This window comes from Protopterus annectens, chromosome 7.part0, assembly GCF_019279795.1.
Source record: "Protopterus annectens isolate FY-2018-M chromosome 7.part0, PAN1.0, whole genome shotgun sequence".
Lineage (NCBI taxonomy): Eukaryota > Metazoa > Chordata > Ceratodontiformes > Protopteridae > Protopterus > Protopterus annectens.
Genome location: NC_056739.1, coordinates 1,057,642,220 through 1,057,666,854, shown reverse-complemented (window position 1 = coordinate 1,057,666,854; position 24,635 = coordinate 1,057,642,220). Strand labels below are relative to the sequence as shown.

Below are 24,635 nucleotides of genomic sequence, written 5' to 3'. Positions count from 1 at the left end.
TTTTGCTTTGTCCTTCATAAAAAGTTTGATTTGCTGGTAAATCATTCAGGATTACAAACAGTCAATAAATGCAGACACTGGAGTTTTATACTTATTGTCCAAAAATACATGTTGATGCAAAAGGTGTTAGTCTAGTAATGTTTTATGTGAATTAGAGTAATATTTAAAATGTGTCCCTGATTCTGAGCCTTTATTCTGCTATTATGTTTGGCACTGCACTTAATTCATAAACAAAGAATTATGAGAGTATCTGGTGTTCTGCAAGTATTTGTAAAACTCTCTGAAAGAGAAGACCATCCTTGATGATCGGAAGCATCAGATCTTCTTAAACTCCAAAGTCTGCAATGAGAGAAGTCACTCTAGGTTGCTGATCTCTCTAACACGTACATTACTCATGTTCATTGTCAGTTGTATCCTAACAGGGTAATATCACAGCTCTGTTCAGGTTTAACAGCATAATCAGGAAATTAATAAATTGTTTTTATTCTTCATTTTTCTCCAACCAGCAGCAGCTTTTGTGGGGCCCCACACTGTCAAGGAGATTAAGGGGGGGGGGGGCTGCAGCCCCAAGTATTCCAGGGAACTAAAGCTGGCTATGTAGTTAGGTTTATTGGAGAAAATGTCCAACAGCAGGGTTTAACTAAGTTAGAAGCACAATGTAAGTGTTAAAATATTTAGTAGAATTTTGATGCCTGTTGATACAACACTATTACTATAACCAAAAATATCTTTGATTTTTAAGGGAAATATAAATAAGAGTTATTACCCACCTGGTTCATTAAGTATACAAGATTGTTGTACTAGCTTTCGTTGGTTTGACAGACATGTTGCAAAATATCAGGTTAAGATAACTTGCTGCAGGGTTCGCTGGTGCCTAAAGCCGGCTATGCACTTTTGTTGGTGATAAAAGGCGCATATTACAGAGGGCATCATGTAAGCAGCTGCGATGAGCAATGTTGTAATAAACCTCCTATCATTTTTAAGATTTTTAAACCCTAATTATTTCATAGCATTGTGCTTCAGAATCACTTATTGGAGTTGTTTGATGTAAGTACTGCAAAACGTTGTTCTATAACCACACACACACACACAGGATGCGTGAGAGGGGGCGACTGCCAGCAACTCATCAAATATCATTTCAAAGATTTTTTTTTTTTACGGAGCACTGCAGGATTCCCTTTACTCGGGGCTTATTGGAAACCTTGGAAATTCCACTGCTGGTGCAATACTGTAGGATATTTTATATCTAGGCGGATCCTAGCAGCAGTTAGTTGCTTGTATTTATTTATTTTATTTAGTTTGGTAACCTGATAGGACGATGATCCATCCAAATGTCCCATTTTCAGGTTCAGCCCATGCCACAGACATGTATACAACAGAAAAATAATGCGAAATTACAAAGATGTACTCTAGGGATACAGCAGAAGGATGCTGCTCTGCAGGTATTTGAAAAGGGAATCCTGCACCTGGAGGGAGATGGAAACAACTGACCGTATTGATTGCAAAGCGGAGCATGCTGTCGGGAGTCTGGGTGGCTACTGTCACTGCGTTTTAGTGTTTTGTTTTGTTTTTTTTTTGCGTGTGCGTGCTCTGAAGGGGTCTCGAGCAGCTGCCTCCGTATGAATTAATCAGATTGTAAGAGTCCCAGTCTCCCAACACTCTGATTTCCTATTCTTACGGGCTTAATTTTAGGTCTACGGTGCTCCTGGAACCCCCCCCCCCCCTTGTCTAAACGTATTTAAATATATATATCAGTGGTAAATCAAAATGAGGGGGCTTCCTCTTCAAGCTTCTCAAGGACTGCCCTGCGTTTAATCATTTAATGTGGAAACTCCTCCATTTTAAAAGCTTTGTGCAGCCCTTTAAGATTTGCCATTTGGAAGATATCCTTTGTTGTGTGGGTGTCAGGGAACCGGGCGCTGTTTACAGGAGGAGCTGGTTAATGATTCGTGCACGACCTTCCGTTCCGTAAGGTACTGCTACGCTGAGTCATCAGGAGAGCCAGCTCTGCTTACATCCCATCTGGTGTCCGTGCGTGCTTGTGTGCGCACATGCGCGTATGTGTGTTGAGGGTTAGACTGAACAACTTTTTGAGAAAGGGGAAAGAGAAAATGTTGTTGGAGAACGCCTTCTCCCCCTTACATCGGGGCACACGACCCATACAGTGTTGCACCGACTGACCTCTTAGAAGAGCACCATATGATCCCAGCAGTAACTCCTATCTGTTATTCCTTACATACACTCATACCCCTCAACTGTCCCTGATTTTGACAAAAAAAAAAAAAAAACTGGCTCTGACCCTCTTAATCCGCCCTAAAACTGTTGACGTTTAGAGAAATGGTTGTGAGTTACACTTTAAAAATAGTAACAATATTTAGAGTTATATACTTATTTTACTTCAGAAAAATGTATACTAATTCACATTATCTTTTTCTGTTAACATCTCAAGTTAACAGTACTAGTAGTACTTTTAAAAGTGCCCCTGACTGTCCCTGATTATTGTTGGATATGTCCCTGATTCTGTTGAGAAGTGTTCCTATTTAGCCGGGAGCTCTGCGGCTGCTGCAGCTCCCTTTGCGACTGCTAGTTGAAAACGGTCATTTACCTGCTGTATCAATACATGAAATGCCTGGCATCATACAATGACAGGGGTGGCATTGCGAAGCAGAGCCTGATGGTTATGAAGGTTTACAGCATTCATATCGTGCGTAAATGTAAACTGCGACTTCCTATAGTTATGCTACGCCTGGCTGAATCAAGCTCTCAGCAGAATCAGGATAGCATCCAGAAATAATAAGGGACAACGGACAATCAGTGACACGTTTACATATCAGTACTATTAATCCGAGGCATTGACAGAATAAAACAAATGTGAATTAATATACATTTTCTCTAGTAAAAGAAGTGTGTAATTGTAATTATTGTCATTATTTATTAACTGTAACGGACCACTTTTTATCCAGAAGTCACCAGTTTTTAGGAGGGATTTTGAAGGACAGGGCTAAAATTTCACTCAAAATCAAGTCCATGAAAATTTGGGAGAGCTGAGAAGTAAGGGCTGAAATGGAGCAATTAATGAGTTAACAATAACCCAACTCGTACAACCAATAACCATTGTAACTAAAGGGTGAAAATAATGTTTGATGGAAAAAAAGAACTTTTATTTTTCTAGTATTTTAGGCTTGTGATCCAGTTTAAATCGAAGCCTTGCTTCCTCTGGTGTAAGTCGCCCGTCCCCTGTCCCGCAGCACCCCGAAGTTGAGTTGCTGCAGGGCACCGAATTTATCAGCAGGTGCCAGAGGTCCAACTGGAGGCACCTACCCAAAAGTGTCATTACTCCTTGCATGCCAGTGACCACAGGGACTCTGCACGTGCCATCGATTGACAGCACCTGTGGTCCCGGTGACCCAGCCCATACTTCTCGGTGCAAGTAATCTGGACAAGCCTGACAAAATGGGGGGGGGGGGGAGGGGCAAAGCTCTAAAAAATACGGACATATTTTAAATACTGCTCTTGTAAACTTAGAAAGTTGCTAGACTAACATGGTTTATTTTAACATACATTTTCTGAGGGATTTGAAATCTGTTTAGTGACTTCCATCCTCAGATCATCCCAATAATTTGCCAGAAAACCTCAAATTTTATGAGGAACGGACTAAAAATATAAGCCAAATATCTGGGCATTCTGCAAAAATCTGGACAGTTGAGAGGTATGGGCCACCCAACCCTCAGGGTGTGCAAAAAAAATAAAAATAAATAAAATAATTAATTAATTAAAAACACGCCTTGGGTGTCCCGGAGCGATTGCAAGTCCCCCCCCCCCACCACCATTCCAACGCCAGACATAGCTCTCAACGTGTTAGTGCAAGAAATCTGGACAAAGCTCAACATAATGGGGGGCAGTGATCCAGAAGAAGGGACAGATGTTAAATGTTGCTCTTTTAAACATAGAAATGTGACAGAATAACAAGATTTATGCAAGATATATTTTCTGATGGATTTGAAGTCTGAAACTTAAATGTATGTAATTATTTAGTCACTTCAAGTCTTGAGATCATCCTAATGATATGGCAGAAAACGACATACTATATAAGGAACAGACCAAAATATAAGGCAAAAACTTTGGACATTCTGTGAAAATCTGGACAGTTGACAAGAACGAGTCGCCAGAGCTGGAAGGCCTGGGCAGGAGAAACTAATGGTTGCAAGTGGCCGAAGTTGGTCAGCCATGTAAAAGCGTCCCATTTCAATCACCCAAGCAGAGAATCCATGCCGAACCATATGCTTTAATGGGCGTTAAAAGGCTGTGACTTTGCAGCCACATGCCAACATTCTACACATGTGTTCCCACCCAAGCCCGGAGCAGCTTACTTTTACTGCGCTTGGACAGTGGGACACCCTTCACTGTCAGTTACATTCTGTGTTTTATTTACCACAGTCAGTGTGCACCAGAAATAACAAAAAAAAAAAAACATCCGCTTCGGTGCAGCCACCTTGCAGCCTAAGGAGTTAATTGGATCTCTCTCAAAAGGACATGTGCCGGGAGCACCCGAGGGGCAGGACGAGCCTCTCATCTGACACACGCAAACACACATGCACCCTCCCTCACTTACCTCCCGTGGTTCAAGGCCCGCCCAGTTTTACTTCTTCACTTGTGGCCAAAGTGTTAAGTCTTCTGTTCGGAGCGAGGATACGCATGGACTCTGACTTTGCTTGCTAGGTTCGAAGCAGCAGTACCGAATGTGGATGTAGCTATACATTGGTGTTTGCAGATCGGTCGAAATGGTCCTGCTTCTCGCCTTTTTTGTTTTTCTTGACACTTTTGGTTGCGGACTGTCTGGGCGTCCTTCTCAAGCGCGACTGCAATTGAAATATGCCGGTAAGATCCAGTGAGGTTTCTTACTGAAATGGGGATACATCTACGTTGTCAGGGCAGAAGCTATCCGCTAACCTGTCTGGGGGTACAGTTGTAGAACGTGTGCTTGTTCTTCCTTTGGCTGTTAGGTTGTTGTACAGTGTAATGCGTCTTGTTACTTCTGTACCATTGAGCTGCTGCATCTAGTTTAAAAGGATTATTTATTGTACGTTGTACTAGTGTCAATTTCAAGTGACTACCTGCGTAAAGGAGAGGTAAAGGTGGACACAATGCGTGTGCCCATGCCATGTGTATACACACATGCATGCACATACTCACCTATACAACAGCGTAAATTTATACACGTATAAAACTGCATTACCGCGTGTGTGTGTATGTATATATATATATATATATATATATATATATATATAGTGTATATGTGTATATATATATTTTTTTCCTCTCGCTCGCTGTCTTTATACATATGTATTTGTGTGCGTACAGTGTATATATTATTGATAATATTGTTGTACATATTATGCATAACTGTCCATAATTATAGAAGGAAGACAAATACCGTGTGTCCTGCTGTCTGTTCACCTATCCAGCTGTGTGTAGGTTCTGTCCTGTACTCTGTTGTTCTCACTGATCTTTAACACTTAACTTTGGTACTTGTATTACTATTATCTGAACACGTTTGTTTGAACTTTTGCAGACAGTTGCATCGCGCAGACCTCTTTGAACGTATTAATTCTTTTACACCCATCTCATTACTTGTTGTTCTTTGTGAGGGCTGCCTATATCCTTCTGTGCTTCCCCTATCTATTAATGTTCTTTCAGTTAAAGGTTTGTTGAAGTTTACTTGCATTCAGCATTTTAAGGCAAATTCTCAGTCATTAGCAAGTTAAGTAGCATCCCTTATCTTATATGCAATGTTTATATATCTCTTCTGCCTATATTTGTATATCCATCCATTTGCAATCCCTTATCCCATTTTTGCACATGGGGTTGATGTGTCGCTTTAACAGTGACAGTCATCTAGAGCCCAGATTCATAGCAAGGTAGCATTTTAGATAACCCTGCAGTCCTGACTACCGCCATCTGTAATTATTTACTACTGTCCCCTTTGGTCTTGAAAAGAAGAGGTGCTACTTAATGCATTTCCCCAGCTGTTTAGTAAACAAATGTTTAAAAGAAAACATATATTTAGAATTTTTACAACATAACATTTCATCAGATGAAAATCTTCAACATACATTAATGAGTTTAAAAATGTAGACATTTTAATCATTCCTTTGATTAAAGCTGATAGTGGCAGATACTAGATTACATTGCTCACATTTATTTAAATGTGTGCCTTATCTCCCTGTCCCACCATTTGGGGTACAGCAATACTATCAAAATTTGTAGAAACCCTGACAGAAAATTTACATTCTGGAGAACATTTACTCTGCACTTTTTGTTCCTCTTTCATCGGATGGCTTTGCTCAAGGTAATGGGGAATGCCCTTATAGGGAGGACAGCTATGGCATATGAGGAATGCCCCTTTCCCATTTTAAGTTTCAGACTTTCCCAGTAAAAGGGTTAGCACAGCAGCAGGACCCAGCTGACACTGCTGTAAAATGACAGCGTCATTTTGTTCCAAACTGTTTACTTAAACCAGCAGCGTAAACTAACCTATGGCAGGAGTATGACATTAGACTACCAATGAGTACACTGGGCAGACTGCATGCCAAACCTGTGGCAGGAGTATGACATTACAGTATCAATGAGTACACTGGCAGACTGCATGTCAAACCTGTGGCAGGAGTATGACATTAGACTACGAATGAGTACACTGGGTAGACTGCATGACAAACCTGTGGCAGGAGTATGACATTAGAGTACCGATGAGTACACTGGGCAGACCGCATGCCAAACCTGTGGTAGGAGTATGACATTAGATTATTAATGAGAACACTGGGCAGACTGCATGCCAAACCTGTGGCAGGAGTATGACATTAGAGTACCAATGAGTACACTGGGCAGACTGCACACCAAACCTGTGGCAGGAGTATAACATTAGACTACCACTGAGTACACTGGGCAGACTGCATGCCAAACCTGTGTCAGGAGTATGACATTAGAGTACCAGTGAGTACACTGGGAAGACTACATGCCAAACCTGTAGCAGGAGTGTGACATTAGAGTACCAATGAGTATACTGGGCAGACTGCATGCCAAACAGAGCCTCAGTCTGCTACTTCTGTGCTGCCTTCACCACTGAATAATTTATTGGTTTAAAACTATGTTTGCTGCAGACACACAGCTATGTTTAGGTGTACTTTTATATTTGTTTTGGTATTTCCAGATGGCTTACAAAGATAACAAACTATGCGAGTTGGACATTAGTTTGTGATTAATTGTACACAACATAATGATGAGATAGCATTTACATACTGCTGTTGAGAAAGTCCTAGAATGAGTGCTGTATACCACTAGTTTTAACTCTAGCTTGCACATCTGGTTAAAATGAAATTCTAAATGACAACTCAAGTACAGTTTTGACAAAAGGTCTATTAGCTTAATTCTAGTAAAGTACACATTTGAAGACAAATATACTGTGTTCAATAAATGTTCCATCTTATGCTGGAAAAATAAGAATTTTAAAAAGCTGACCTCTAGCTTGGAGGGGAGGGGGGGGGGCAATCTGGTATCTCAGTAAAATGCTTACCAATTCCTTAGTCTGGTTGGCTGGTTAGATAATTATCACATACGTTTATTTTGACTGCTGTACAGATAAGCTCTAACTTCTCGGTTAATGGTGCATACAACTTAAAGTCATCCTGTGCGTTACATTATGCTGGATTGATTTTATTGCAGAAGTGACCAATTTAATTTGAAGCAGTTTTATGAGATATACATATATAAACTCAGAACTTTGTGTATTATTAGGTAATGGGGTAGGTATAGGGGGCATTAGGTGCTGCATTCAGACTCTAGTAGAGTGGTATTACTTGCACAGGCCATGCTAAGCACTGGTTATATGAATACTGCTGATGTGTTCATTCTGGATAGACTAGTACAATATTTACTGTTTACTGTACTCATAACCAGTGGCAGGGTATATGCAGACCATTAGGACCAAAGACAAAGGTAAATGACCAGAGGCAGATTGATGTTTATAGCTGAAGTCACATAAAAAGCCATGATTGCAGAATTTTCATCCTGTTTGACTGAACCATCTTCGTTGGATAATCTTTGACAGCTCACATTAGTGAAGTAGCATTCATCAAATGCTGTCTTGATGATGTTTGATGTTTATTTGGGTTTGTACTAAAAACAGCTTTTTCACTCAAGAGAGGGCATTATTTTAGTAATTCTGGGGTGCTGCAACTTCAGAATTACAATTGTTAGCACTGATTGTGGAGTGCGCCTCACTGTGGTGATGATAAAAATGTTTTGTCTGGGTATTTTGGACATTGTGGTTTGTTTAATGTCATCTGAGTGAATAGAAATCAATGGATATTGCTTCTCACTTCTGCTGTGTAAGCAGAGAGTTTAGATGTTTAGAGAATCATTTAACATTTACACCCTGTAATCACCAAACAAGTAGGAAGATACAACCACAGCTGTGTGCCTGAGGTGTTGTAGCAGTACATAACTTTTGTACATATAGGTTGTTTGCGGCATAGAAAGCACTGTTGCCCACTGTTTTAACTACATAAGGGAATGTCACCTGTTAGTACTTCAGACCTAATCACCAATGGATATTAAATGACTGGTATGTGTAGTTACTACAGAGATTGTAAGAGATACTTATAACTGTGGACAGTTCCTTCTGAAGCTGGCTTGTTTTTGCAGGTATGGTGCACCAGTATAAGTTAGTAGTGTAAAATATATATACTCTTTAGACCCCTCATGTGAACTATGATCATGTGTAATATTTGTTAATGCTCTTTAGATTGGTAGCCATGTCCCTAATTATTGCACCTGGTAAGTAGGTTTCAGTTATTTGTGCCTTATAGAGATGTGAGGCCTGTTTCTGTTTACAGAATATGGAGTCACTGATGACAAGTACATTATTAGCTTTGTCTGTATTTATATATTTCGCATTTTTCTAAATTTTGAAACAATTTAGATTTTTAGAATCCTACTACCCAAGTTTTGCATATTCTTGTCTCTTCATAATGCTCTACTGTGGCTACTTTGTACAGAGCTACAGTACAAACTTTGTGTACAGGCTTTTGAAGATGGATTTGCATTCAGCTATGTGGTTGTGGTTCTGGAGATCTGAATCTTGATTTGGGGATATCCTAAGAACCTCAGCACATATTGTTACACAATTATCTGCATGTTAGTCTGGGATGTTGCATGTTGATATGCTAGCCTTCAGCTCTACCTTAAATTTATGTCTTTCATAGGTATTATGCATCAGAAAACTCAATATTCTCTGTGAGTATGTTTCACTTACTGCTTGAGATAACTTTTGTGCATGAAGTCATTAAAGGTAATTCCACGAAGCGGCTACATACTGCTGTCTATTCCTAGAATGAGATGGGAAAACTTATGCCAACACCTTTTTACTGCTCCTCCTCCAGAGTATGCTATGCAGAATAGAAATTATACTGATAACTATAATTAAAATAACCCTAGTACCTATTATCTTAGGGTTAAGTCTTACATTTCTTAAAAAAAAATTGATTTATTGTCAGACTAGAATAATTAATTACAAGAAAATTTGGTTTTCAGACAAGTATGATGCCCCTTTCTAATAGTTTCTCATTCCATTCAATTATTTTGAGCTAAAGTTAAGCTTTGTAGTTTTTCCATAGCTAAGTTGTTTAGCTTTTCTCACTCATTTTTAAATTATAATAAAAGGATTGACTCTGCTTTCCCAGTGACCCACTTCCCACAAGCCAGTTCCTTGACTCGTTGGCCCCCACCCCATCTGACCATCACTGTAAAGAAGCAAAAATGACAAAATGAAATCTGTTTTTTTTTTCCCAAAGGAAGCCTCCTCCAGCATCTTACACCCTTGACCTCTAAATATACTGCATTGGACATTGCACCAACTTGGATTAATGGAAATAAATGTATTTATTTTTTTCTCCAAGTGGGGTAAGGTGATATAGCCCCCCCTTTTTAGGGATGTAGAGGGGTATGGCTGTCATGCAAAAATGTATAGAGATCTGAAAGATAATGCCATTTTATGTAAGCATTGAAAGTATAATGGGCCTGCAGTGAGAGTCAGTGTAACAGGTACAGGAAGCTAAACAGTTGTACGTCAAAGTTACAGACTTCTATGTGTGGGGAGGTGTGAAGCCTGTGTCCCCATTTAAAAAAAAAAATCACTCCATTATGTTCTTCAGTCTTGACTAAAGTGGCTTTAGTGGGTGAAGTGACACTCTTCTGTATTGCCTATAGTTGTACGGGACTGCGGGTACATGTGTAGCTGTTTGTATTCCGAAATGGACCAGTTCCATCCAGCACTGCATTCCTACCTTATGCCCATTGCTTACTGGGACAAGCTGTGGCATCACCATAACCACGAAGAGGATAAAACAAGAACTGGAAACAAATGGATAAATACAAATATAGGCAGTAATAAGAAAATAAGTGTAAACAGAAACTTGACATGATAGAGCAAATCACAAAGTAAAAAAATGCATTTCTTGTGTACATTGGCATATGTATTTACATAATGTGCAAGTGCTGTCATGTAACATTAATTTTCTCTTCTTTAGAATGCATTATCCTGCTTGTAAAATACAGTTCTCCTATCCCAAGGTACAGGAAAACATTCCCTGATTTGTCATCCCTTCATTTTTTTACTGTTATACTTTTAATGGACTTACATTTTTTTCTCTCTCTCTCTCTTACACACACACACACACACACACACACACACACACACACACACACACACACACTTATTTGCTGTCTGACTGCTTAACTCTGAGTGTTTCCCATTCAAAACCAGCAACAAAAGAATTACACATAACATTTCTCAGAAGTATGCATATATTGCTGGGTGGGTGGGGGAATGACATGAACCGTGTCGCTGTATTGCTTACTGCTGACAGCAGATTGAAGTATTAACAAGAACAAAACAACATTTTTGTCAGTAGCAATACAGTGGAAGAAAACAGTAAAACATCTGTACTGTTACGGGGCAGGCATATCCTCAGTGCATTTTATAGGTCTTAATATGTGTGATGTAGTTTGTAGTATGTGTAATATAACTACCAGTGTGCAGTGTAGTTTGTAATGTGCAGCATAATTTAGGGTGTAATAATAATACAAGTAATGACTACAGCTACTAATACTACACAACCTCTATATTGAAAAGTGCAACTGATAGTGGGATAAAATGACTGACTTTTAGTCAGACAACAGAAACTTTCTGAGTGACGCACACTGGGGAAGTAAACACATATTAGTCTGTTAGAAATTCACAGTGTATCCTACAGTTAAGGAAAAATAAAGTAACAGAAATGTTGAACAATTTCCTGTTTAACCAATTTTCTGATTAGAAATACTTTTCTCAATTTATGATGTAGTTGCTCTTCTCAGTTCATTACCTAATAGTGTATGACATACCTCTCAACCTCATAGTGCAAGAAATCTGGACAAAGCCTAAAATAACGAGTGGACAAAGGCCTTAAAATAGGGTCATGTTTTAAATATCGCTCCTATAAACTTAAAAAGTTACTAGAGTGACAGGATTTCTGTTAGCATACATTTTCTGAAGGATACAAAGTTGCAAACTCAGATATATGGCATTATTTAGTGATTTCAGTCTTCAGTGATTTGCCAGAAAATCACATATTTTCAGAGGATGCCATTTTTAGTTCATGTTAGCAGTTTCAGTGTACATAGTCATGTTGCAGTTCCTGTGTGTGTGTGTGTGTGTGTGTGTGTGTGTGTGTGTGTGTGTGTGTGTGTTTTTGTGTGTGTTTTTGTGTGTGTTTAGTCGACAAAGCAGAAGCAATGCCTTTCTCCTTTTCCCTTTTCCATTATGGCACACTGTTTTTAACAGCATAAGCACAACCAGTACATGACCCCACATAGTACATGATGTAAAGGCTATAATACTGATTGCTGCTTATAAATTATACCTGCTATGTGATACACCAAAGAAAATAAATGAACCTGTCTGTTAACCATCTAGCAACCTGCTGCATTTCAGAAAAGATTTAAAGCAAAACAGGTAATATGATTTAGTATTAATAAAAAGTGAAAAGCAAACATATAATTGTAGGCTCATTATAAACAAGAGTGGTGCTGCGGTAGCATTGTCGCCTCATAGCAAGACGTTCTCCCGTTCGATTCTCAGCTAGAGCGTCTTCTGTGTGGAGGCATACGTGAATGGGGCGTGCCTTTGTTGAAGGTTATGCGTCAGGGCTGGTAACCCGGTATGTAAAAATCCACTACCAATCATTAGCGGATCATAGTTCCGCTGTGGCGACCCCTAACCAGGACAAGCCGAAAGATGCAAACATAAACAAGAGTATATTGTCAAGCAAACATCTATGAACTAATTAATTTTTTAACTAAATTATTTTTGAATTCTGCTTCCTTCCTGCTTATCACGCACCAGTAACCATCAAAAATCCCAAAATTTTGGTATAAAAAATATAGCGAGACTGACAATCTTACTCAGCTTTTTGACACGTTAACATTGTTTTTTATTAGGTTTTTAGTGCCATGACAGGAATGGCCCCATTTCTAAGGCAGAGCGTACATAAAGTTTGTGAAATCAGTATTACTTCAGTCTTTGATGTTTGCCAAGAATATTGTTCTCAGCACCTGCCATTGTATGACAAAGATCATGTTCCCTAAATGTGTACAGAGCAGGTGCTGTTCCTCAGTCTTACTCCCATCTGCATCATCTTCTCGCAGTTTTGTGGGGTTTTTGTTTGTTTTTACTTGGAATGAGAATACTTCTTATAAATAAAGGATAATCATGGCAAACCATGAGAAACTGGAACTGCTCCAAGTTTTGAACACCTTCATAATGTTGCTTCGCTGGGAACCTGATTAATTATGTTACTGGAGGAGAAACTACTTGATATGCTGCAGCTTGATGCAAAGCGTGTTGGTATGCCTGGAGGCTGAACTCCTGACCACCAGAGTTGTTGTGCTGTGGGGGGAAGGGGGAGATTCTAGCCAGGAAGCACTTGTCCTTGAAAAGGAAGGATGACCACTGTTTGGCATCAGTGTTTTATCTGGCAGCTGGCCAAGCAGAACATCTGTGGTAACAATGATGACAGCAGTGCTTGTCCCCTCTCATGGTATGCATGGGCAGCGACAATGACCCTGAGCAGCTACAGATAGGAAAGGGATGGAGACAGGACAAAGTGTAGTTAAACAACATGACTAAATGTCCATTTCTAGGTGAGATTCTTAACATTCTATTAAAAGGCGTGACCAGTAATGGGAAGCAGACATTCACAAGCAGTTATTACAAGTGCAGGGACAGAGAGAGAGACACCTGTTCATCTGTTGCCACCTACTGCAGCATTTCACTAGGTCAGCCTCTATTCAGAGGCTTTTAGTCACCTAACATTTTATTCTTTATTATAATATATTATACTGGTGAAAAACATTCCCCTAAACTCAATAGCCTGCAAATTTGAGGCACCTTTAATTTTGTACACCACCACCTTTTTTCTGACGATGTAGAAATATGATATTTCTCCTTCATTCCTTAATGCCACATTTTAATTAGATGGCTGGGAGAATAAAAAGATAAAGAGTAAGAAGTGACTATTTTCAGGTGTTGTTGTGCAGGTCTGGGGAAAGGGATAGCTAAGCAACAGTACAAACAGCGACACTAGGTTCAGCATTTTGGAATTCTGCCTCCTGGATGAGCATAGGTCTGAATGGTATCAAAGAACTTGCTTGGTATGACAGGAACAGACAAGTAATGGGACGGAGCTTCATTGGAGATCACGTGTTTTCAGGCTGAAGACTCTCTAGAAAGGGGACAAGGCTCCTATTTCTTCTCTTTCAGTAGATTTTGTGAATAGAAAAGTGACACAATAGTAGAAACATTTCTATATTGTTTACTATGCCATATTCAATGCAGTACATCTACTCTCCACTGAGAATGGAATTGCTGGGCCAGCAATAAACTAAAGTGATGATATAGTTTCTTAACTATTCCTTTCTCCCAGGTTTACCATCCTTTCATGGACATGCACCACACTATGGTCTGAGAGCCTTGTATAGCCTTTTCTTACTGCCTGTTGAGATACTGCAACCACTGTGCTTCTCTGCTTCTGTATTAATGGTTCCCGTATTCACAGCTAGCAAGATATGTACCCCCAGAGACAATGTTAAACAAGTGTATGCTAACCACTCTGAAGAGGTAGTTAAGCAGAAGGTGTGATGTTACTGAATGGCGCCTTCATTATAAGCCCCTGACTGCAGAAGAAAAAAGATACAGTGAAATATGGAAACATAGAGTTTGATGTCAGAAGTCAGATTAGGACTGCTTGGCCCTGCCTTCCCTTTGGATAAGGTGCATAGTACACTTAACCAGCTGATTATTTGTCTGAAACTGGATTTTGTTTGTCTGAACATTATTAGATTTTGTAACTGTTTTTATGTTAATAATTATTTAGGAAGCCTATACCAGTCATCTGCAACTCTTCCTGTAAAATAATATACCCTTGATTCTCCCAGGTTATCTACTTTGTGTGGTTAGTGTTTTGTTTTGTTCTTGTATATCTCTTTTTTTGAAAGAGTTTATGGTTTCATCAAAGAGGTACTTGAAAGGTTCTTTTCTGTCACTTCTTTTTCTCTTTTCTTCAAGAACATGCAGGTTACGTTGTTGCAGTCTCTCTCTGTATAAGGCTTATGGCCACATATCACTGTTACCCTCATCTGAGCTGCCCCCTATCTCCTGTATGCATTCTAGACAGAATATAATCTCCAGACCTCAACAGAATATTCTAAATGGAGACTTAAACAATTATCTGTGTACGGAGTGAACAATATGTTATTGTCTAATGGCGCTTCTTCTGCTTCTTGATCACAGCCATAGCCTGACAGTCTTTGATGTTACTTCTTTACCATTATGGCTACCTTTATGTTATTGGATAACTGAATATGACTATCCCCAGATTTTCTTATGTATGTATGTATATATATATATATATATATATATATATATATATATATATATATATATAAATACACACACATATATATATATATATATATATATATATTTTTTTTTTTTCCTTAGTCGTTCTATGCTGGCAGTTATTTCATCTGCACAAGTTACCTTTAGTATTTATATTCTTTGTACTATTGTTCAAGCAGTATTTTTGTCATTGCTGCTACTATGGGCCCCACTCTAAAGCTTTTGAATGTGTTCAGTATGCTTTTATGTGATACCATGTCAATTCCCCTCACTAAAATCTAAGCAGGACCACCTTTTTCTCCATGATTACCTAGTCAAGCAATGGTTTTAGATTAAAAAAGTTAATAAATTAAATTCATTACAACATAATAACATAGTAAATCCTGATATTTTAATAGTTTACCTTTAAAGGATATAACATGGAATCAGTAGAAACATTTTCATATTAAAACACTCTTATAGCAAACCATTTAATTGTTTTTTTTATTTAAATCTCTGTAAAGTATCAAATTACAAAATATGTCATTTCTTTTCCCTTCAAAAATAAGTGTTATTTTTGAATTGTAATACTATGTACCTTACAGTTTTAAATAAAGACTTGAATTAGAATTGTCTTTTCTTGACAAAAGTCATTCCCTTATAATATATCTCTTTCAGCTGGTTAGTGTTAGGTGATTAACTGGTTTGTAATGATTGCACTGGTATGTAAAGATGTTTCTATTGAATGTGTTATCCTTTTGCAGGTGTATCAGTTTTATTGTAATAAAGTTATTTTTAAGTACTTTAATTTCTTTGGCATAGCTTTCTGTATGAATCTATGCTACACTGGGTTATGTGCCCAACTAATTTCTAGCTATTTAAAAAAAAAATTAAGCTTGTTTCCTGTCTTTCCTGTAAGTGGTCTAGACTGTTTGTAGGCTTCTGAGCACCCAAGCCTTTCTGTGTTGGAGGGAAGCCTTCTAGCTTAATTTTGTTTTTTAGAACTAGCCAGTTTTCTAGTTTCAGCACTCAAATCTGTTTCTTTGAACTCAGCACTTGTTCAGAACTCGTTGTAAGCACTAAATAAGCTGCAAATTACTACAGCACTCAACATTCCTCACTTGTCTAGAGGAAAGCAGTTTCTAGTACTTAATAAATAAGCACCTATCCAGGCATGTCTAAGGGTCAGCTCCTGGTGATTTCTCCTGTCTACCTGATGAATCTGGGCATCTTGGGGCAATGCAGCAATTGTCTCATGTACACAGACAACCCTCTCCTCCTACCATCCAACACTACAACCTGTGAGAGATGCAGTTATATAGCCAAACTGGAAGCAAAGCTCTCTTCACCCAAGACTGGACTAGACAGTCAAGAGGAGAAGGTAAACACTTGCACCACACCACACTCATCACATAGTCCCTCAAAACCTACACCACCAAAACACACACATAGAAACACAAAACACACACCTACATTCATGGAGGCTCTCAGTAAAAACCTGCTCAAGTAACAGGGACCTCCAAAGCAGAAGCACAAGCAACCTCCATCCCCCAACACAATCCAAATGACACATAGCCCACAAACTCAGTGTGCCACTAAACCACAGCCCATAAGGCATAACAATGTACCCAACACTCTAGTCATAGATGACTCTATAGTCAGGCACACTGATGTTCCACTCGCCAGGCTAAACAAGGAGAAAGTTACTGTCAGCTGCCTGTCAGGTGCCAGGATCCGCCACATAATGCATGCGCTCAGGTCACTCCACAACAAGTGCAAATATGACTCTGTCATTGTCCATGTTGGTGTGAATGACCTGATATGTACCTCCCTGGACTACATGAAAAGAGACATGGAGGAGCTCTCCGATCGTGTAGCCCAGGCAGGTATGACCCTACCTCTGAGTAGCATCCTGCCATCACCCAGAATGATACCACAGTACAAGGACAAAATGATTGACTTCAACAATTGGCTAAGCTTCTGGTGTCATTCTAAGGGGATCCAGTACTTGTCTGCCTGGGAAGACATGATTGACAGACCACAATGCTTTGCCAGAGATGGCCTGCACCTGTCACCCTTGGGATTCTGGATACTGGCAAATGCTCTTGCCACCCCTATAGTGCCTTTTTTAGGCAAGGCTCAAATGAAAAAATTCATCACCGTAACAGGTACAAGCAAGCAAAATCTGAGGGTAGTGCTACTCAATGCTATAAGTCTAAACCTCAAAATGCACTCACTCGAGGCACTCCTTAAAATGGAGAACATCGACATCTGTGCAGTGACAGAGACCTGGGTCAAAGCTCCAGAGAGCACCCCTGCATTATCAGGCTATAATGCATACCACATCTTTTGGCCACCTAACCCGAAACAAAGCAGTAAAGGTGGAGGCGTGTCCATATTCATTAAGGATATCCACACCTCCAGGCTAGTTGCACAGCATAATGCATCCAAGATTATCCAAGTGCAACTAACTCTGGGCAAGACTGCAATCCAAATTGTAGCTTGCTACAGACCCCCCCACCATGCCCCAGGATTCCCACTCCTCATTTCTTGATACACTGGCAAGTATTAGGGTACAACCCAACACCCTAATAATGGGCGATTTCAACTACCCCACCATTAACTGGGAAAACTACTCATGTACCAACTCTTTTGCTCAATGTTTTCTGGAATTCATAAATTCCAATGCCTTGGATCAACTTGTTCACATCCCCACCAGGGACAGCAATATCCTAGACCTGGTCATTACCAACATGGGCAACCAGTGTTCTACACCAGTGGTCAATTCCTCTTTGGTCAGATCCGACCACAAGCTAATCACCCTAGACATCCACATCCCGCCCCCACCCCCAATTAGGGAAACCACCGTAAAAAAACTTCTCCAAAGCCAACTTCACACTTCTTAAGACAGAAGTGGCAAACTTCATGATACCCATGCAGATGGACAATAGAGGTACGACTGCTGAATCCTACACAAATGCACTTTATAAGCACTTACACAAGTGCATGGATCATGCTATCCCTAATAGAACCAAGATGCTGTCCTCCAAAAAAAGGAAGCCAATCTGGTGGTCCTCTGCCATAAACAAACTCTACAACAGAAAAAAGAAACTGTTGCAAAAAAGAGTAAAATCCCATGACTGGAGGAACTCCCTGGTCAACCTCAGTAAGATGCTGAGATCCCTCATAAAATCCTCCAAAGCTAGTTACGAAAACAAAATTGCCACTGACTCTAAAAACAACCACAAAGCATTCTATAGCTATGTCAAGAATCTCAATGGCAACACTCAGATCTGCTCTGAGTTACAGCACAATGGCACTAAATATACAGAACCAACTGATTTGCCAACATCCTGGCAGATAGGTTCAGTGCTAACTTTACTCCCCTCTCACCCTGTAGAGGGCCCATCTCTATACTGGAAGAATGCAAAGTTCCTGTAATCATAGCTGCACAGGTAAAAAACACACTCTCCAAAGCCAAGAACACAGCATCCATGGGACCTGACAATATCCCAGGTTGCGTTCTACACGAACTACAGAATGAACTGGCACCCTACCTAAGTACCATGTTCAATCATAACCTCACCTCAGGCTTTGTGCCCACTGAATGGCACACTGCGACGGTTATCCCACTCCACAAAGGGGGAGCCATGACGGACCCCGGGAACTACTGCCCAATTAGCCTGATGAGCCTGGTCTGCAAGGCCATGGAACGCATCATCATGGAACTCATAAACAAAGACATTGGTAATCTCCAAACTCTGGACACTACCCAGTTTGGGTTTGTAAAAGGCAGATCATGTCTCCTAAACCTGATTGATTTCTTTGATGCAGTCACCAAAGCCATAGATGAGGGTAAGGTGGTTCACACAGCTTATCTAGATCTCACAAAGGCGTTCGACACCATCTCCCACTCTGGAATTATAGATAAGCTCACTAAACTAGGTATAAATCCCTATGTCACAAGATGGGTTGTCAACTAGCTCACGGGCAGAGCATACACTGTGAAAGTAGCAGACTCCAAATCCGACTTCAGACCAGTGACAAGTGGAGTACCACAGGGTTCAGTCCTGGGTCCTCTCCTGTTTGGTATCTACTTCTCTGAAGTACAGGCTAACACAGAAGGTGTTTGGCTAACAGAGTTTAAAGATGACTGCAAACTAGGAGCCATAATCAAAACTCCTAACGATGTGGACATACTACAAAATGGCCTCACTGAGACAGATGCCTGGTGTCAAAGCCATGGCCTGAAGCTCATTGCCAAAAAGTGCATTGTCATCCCCTTTGGTAAAAACTCTGTACCCATGAACTTCCACATAAGTGGTAGTCTACTTAATGCCGAAAGTGTGATAAGAGACCTTGGGGCACAGGTGGACAGTAATCTCCCCTTTGATAATCACATCACCACAGTGGTCAGGAAATCCTTCTATGTGGCTCACTTCATCACAAAACATTTCTCATCCAGAAAAAAGAGGTCATTGTTACCCTCTACTCATCACTCATTAGACCCATTATAGAGTACAATGGCCCGAATGGTATGTACCTCATAAGACATCTACAACAACTGGAAAGGCCACAAGCTTTACTCCGTCGCATATCGCCTACTCAGAGGTGATCTCTGCCTAACATACAAAGCTATGTCAAACCCAGAGCTGGTGGACATGCTCCACTTAAAGAAATCCCAATCCCTCCGAGCTACACACTCTAGGGACCTAAACCTTGTCACCACAATAAACAGAACATGCTGGAGGGATAGATTCCTGTCCCAGAGACTTTCCATACTCTGGAACAGACTACCTAGCTATGTCAAACAGAGCTCCTCATTAGCACTCATCAAGAAAAAGCTTGATGATTGGATGGGAAATAGGAAATTCACCCCAGGGATCACTTCTGTGGCTCTGCTCGACAGGGGCACAGGAAAATAATTTTCTTGGGTGGCAAAAGCCAGGGTACCTTTTTGGCTAGGCTTATATAGGCCCTAGGGCTAATAGCCTAGTACCTACCTATGAACCTAATTCTTTCCTGGAGAAGTACAAAGACACTGGAACAGACATGATGCAATACCTTTTATTAAACAAACATAGGTTTTGCAATTGCATAATCTTTAAAGCTGGCATGAGCCATTTGTCAAGAATTAAGTTACTAATGTTAAATATACTGCTTAAATATCCACTTGCGCCTAGAAAGGGAAGGAAGTACATAATTTATTTCCAATTGGATAAAAAAAAGAAATCTTTGAAGATTGCTAGAGTGGAAAAATGCAGCCCAGACTGGACTCAGTTTTGATGACTACAAGTATTGTTTTAACAGCCAGACTGTTGTACTATCCTTCTCTGCCCAGCGCATACATGCCATTTAGATTCACTGCCTTTCCTTTTCCCAACTTTCTTTAAGCTCTAGTTCAGTTTTAAAATGTTTTGTCTGCTATGTACAATGCAATGCTCCTTTTTTCCCCATGTAAGGCTTTTGCTATTTTGTCAGCTTTTCCTGTTTATTTTTGCTGGAGCTGGTAGTATCCTCTGCTGTTCAGTGTAGCATTCCCTAGCCTTTGATGCCATGCATTTTCTTCCCTTCTCTTTGATTTGCATATTTGTTTCACTCCAAGGCATGTTATGTGCTAACAGTTTTAGTTTTGATTTGACACTGTTTGTTCTTTCACATTTTTCAGGCCTGTCTGCTATAGGTTTTAGGAGGCAGTACCTCATTTCTGTTAAAGTCTGCCCTCTTGATATCCACAGCCCTTATTTTTATTTATTTGCTTTTGTGAGTAGAAAAGTCTAACTGGGTATGATACCTATTTCCAATGGAAACACAATGTGCAAAATGTAATTATTACATTAATGGAAAGATTCAACAATCAAATACATGTAAGCATTTACTAGTAAGTTTTACACAGAATGAGTAATAGGCTGAAAAACACACAGGTGACTTTAGGTAGCATTTTTACATTTTCAAGGTATAGGTCAGAGACAAGCATTCTATAACATGGTATACACTCGTTTATAAAGAGAATTACATGGTTTGAAAAACAGCATTTGGGCAGTCATTAGATAAAAGAACCAGTTGCATGATGTAGTCATATTTACTCAGTGAATATCACTTAAGGATGTATGTAATAGTGGTCCGAGTAAACAAGGTATTTCATTATGGATAGAGAAAAGTAGTATATTAAGGCTATAGCAGGTGCATTTGTAAACGTGACTGTTTTTGATTGGCTCAAAAGTTCATTTTTCTTTTTGCCATCTCTATTACCCCACGTCAGCTGGGACCTGGTGTCCCTCCCTGATCTCCACAGCCTGAGGTAATATGAGCCCACTTATGTGGTACCATCTTTATGGTTGGAATACAATTTGCTGTGTTGCATTAATCACTCCACCCCCACGCATGACTTGCAGTGACATCACAAGAATTCATGCACCCATGCTTCTTTTGCATGCATTATCTGCTCCAGTTGAGCCTCTTCCCCTATTTTTGTCTGCCTGGGCTACAGTTCTGGTCTCCAGCAGAAAGTGCTAACCATGCAGTAACCAACCTGCACCCTTGTCCTGAGAGAAGGGTAGTTGAAAAGGCCACTGAGTCCTTCCTCTTCCATTCAGAAAAGAGCTCAGCTACTGAATCCAGGTCACCAGTATCACAAATGGGAAGTCCTCAAATATTTTTCTGTGGCACTGGGCCAGATTGAGAGTGATCACTATTTACAACTGGTTACCTACTGCCATATTTAAACTCCTGTCCATCCCTGAGCATTTGAGGGCATCAGACTCAAGATTGGCCTTCTTCAATAAGTTCTCTTACCAGCTGCCTGAAGGTTGCCCTTTGTGGGGTATTAGGAATAATCCTTCTTTTAGACATGGGAGTAGCCAGTCTGTATGCTAAGTTTCTTATTAATAAAATCAGTCTTTTGCCTCCTGTCCCAATGTACCTTGTCATTTTCTTAAGCCCCAACCCCACCCTACACAAGGGGGGTTCTGAATAAAATTCATTAACAGCCTCCAGTATCACCCACAATGCTGTCCACAGTATCCTGCAAAGAACATCTTCACTCTTCTGTTTATTAGTCTGGTCAGCTGTTTTGATCCCTTCCTCTCTCCTGTTTAAGAACCACTGGATGCCTTTTTATTAAAATTCTTATTCCGTTTGCCTCAGTCATAGAGTTGGTTATTCACATAATTGTGTTTATCTTTCATAAATTCTGATTGTTTAATAAAGTTACAGTATACTAAAATGGATCAGTTGTTTATTGGATTGCTATACATATTTTGAAAATATTAAAATCCGTTAGTTACAGACATCTCCTAAACTTCTCCCTCAGAGGTGTTGTTGTTCACTGAGTAGAAGGCTGCCTTTGTGTAAGGGAACAGCTTATGTCACTGAAGGTGATATATTCTAAACACGTAAAACTAAGTTAGATGTATGGACATGCTCAGTGAAGGGGATTCCTGTGTCACTTTCCATGTTAAAATTGTCTCTTATGAAACAGTGGCAGGATGGAGACCACAGGCCACAAAGATTATGCCATTACTGACTATGATTAGGATAAAAGCGATTCTGAACTCAGCTCAGCCCTGGGTAAGATTATTCTCTCATTCAACAGTGGCATCCTCATCAACTGCCGTAAAGCCAAGTTAAGAGTGCCTTGAAACCCCCAACAAAGCCTGTAATCACTCATTAGTGCAAGTAAGCCAGATGTCCCTTTACAATTTTTCTTAAGAAAAAACCTGCATTACAAAAATAAGGACAGTTTGTCAAGCTACGCACTCAACAGAATGTACATGTTTTCTGAATATGGAAGGAAATTAATGTCCAGAGAAAACCCACATTAGTGCAGGAAGAACATACAAACTATCACTCCCACTGATGCCTAGGAGGAATTGATCTCTGCTCCATGCAGTGAACAGTCTCCTGTCTTTTGGCTATGCCCCATGACATATGAGGCTGAAATTTAAATTCTGAAAGAAGCCTTCCATTAAGTGACTTCCTTGTTGTGCTGTCAGTGCCCAGAATTAATCTTCTAACCAAGGACATGGATTTCCTAGGTGTAATCCTTTACCCTATCCTTTTAGTAGCCTTTATTCTGTTAAAATGATCTTTTTTCATGAAAGATACATTGTTTCTCTTTTCCCTACATCTGCACTCCTTCACACCCTCATGCTCTCTACTGCTGCCTCTATTGCCTGTGACACATCCTACGACACTCAAACTCAATGCAGTGTCAGAGTTTCCTCACACCCCTTATACAAATTACAGACTCATCATTCTTATCACTATACAAGAGCTTCCAGCCAGTATGTTATCACACGCAATACCTGTTTCAAATAGAACCACTTGAGAAAGAAACCCACATTGTATACATGTAATATAATGCATTATTTTAAAGGATATAAAACATAAAAAAGCTGGTGGTATAGCTATCATATAAAAAACACCATGGAACTCACTGCATGTTCTTACACCCACCCTAATTTCACCAGTGCAGAAATAAATAAATACATATCTCAGTCCTTCAAATCAGCAGTCAAAACAGTATATGCTTCACAGCATCACAACTATATATATATATATATATATATATATATATATATATTTATTTATTTATTTATATATATATATATATTTATTTATATATATATATATATATATATGTATATATATATATATATATATCTATATATCTATTTATATATATATTTATATATATATATACAAATTTATATATATATATATATATATATATATATATATATATATATATTATATATATAAATCCCTGTAGTTGAAAATATCCTTTACTGGATCTCATATTAACATTAACCATGAAATCACTATTTAGGGTGGGGTGACCCTGACATACATATCAGCATATCAGCTCTGATTCCTCCTCCCTCTCATTGAATCTTTTCAGATTCGCACAATTAATAAAGCATCAAGAGGCAGTCAGCATTAGGCTGGATCCTTACTACCACTTCAGAACATTAGCCCAGATGGCTATCTACATGACATCACCAATGACCATCTCTCTGTTTTCTGGCTAAGACAGATAAATTATGCATACAAATACATACTGTATAACCAGTTACACAATCTGCCCTAATTTAACAAGGGCACTTTCATCACATACCTCAGCAAATACAACCATAATATTCTAAAAACCTTACCCCTAGATGATGCTGTGTCACACTTTAACACATTGCTAAACATACTAAATAAACTAGCTCCTATTAGAACAAAAAGAATCCAATCCAACCTCACTCCTAGCTAACAAAAGAGATCAGTCAAATCGTTGCACAGAGATAAGGCTCAGAAAATATGATCTAAAAACAAAACTTAACACACCTGGCAGAATTATAGACACTTTAGAAACCTCTCTAAGCAAAAAAAATTATAGCAAACAAAACTGCATGCTATACTAAACTGCAGGACCAACACCAACACAACCCCAAAGTATTCTGGACATCTACTAAAAAAATACTATATCCTGGACAAATCGCCACACATTCACCAGTTACTGCCAGCAACTTTGACACTATAGCTACTCAATTAAATACATATTTCACAAAGTCCTTTCATTATGCAAAAACAACTTGTCCTCTATCCTCATTGTCAATTCCACCCAAAATAACTAGCAACTACCACTATTGGGAAACTCCTCTTAAGCTGAAAACCA

At 39.4% G+C, this 24,635-nt stretch overlaps 1 protein-coding gene across 1 annotated transcript in view; it reads left to right on the top strand.

The window, feature by feature from the left end:
- The first annotated feature begins 4,639 nt into the window (after positions 1–4,639).
- The window catches only part of LOC122806852 (semaphorin-3A-like), a 1,149,356-nt gene continuing 1,129,360 nt past the window's right edge, over positions 4,640–24,635 (top strand). The window contains exon 1 of the mRNA XM_044077612.1: positions 4,640–4,878. Coding sequence (XP_043933547.1) covers positions 4,782–4,878 — 97 coding nt within the window. The 5' untranslated portion in view covers positions 4,640–4,781. The remainder of the gene's footprint in view (positions 4,879–24,635) is intronic.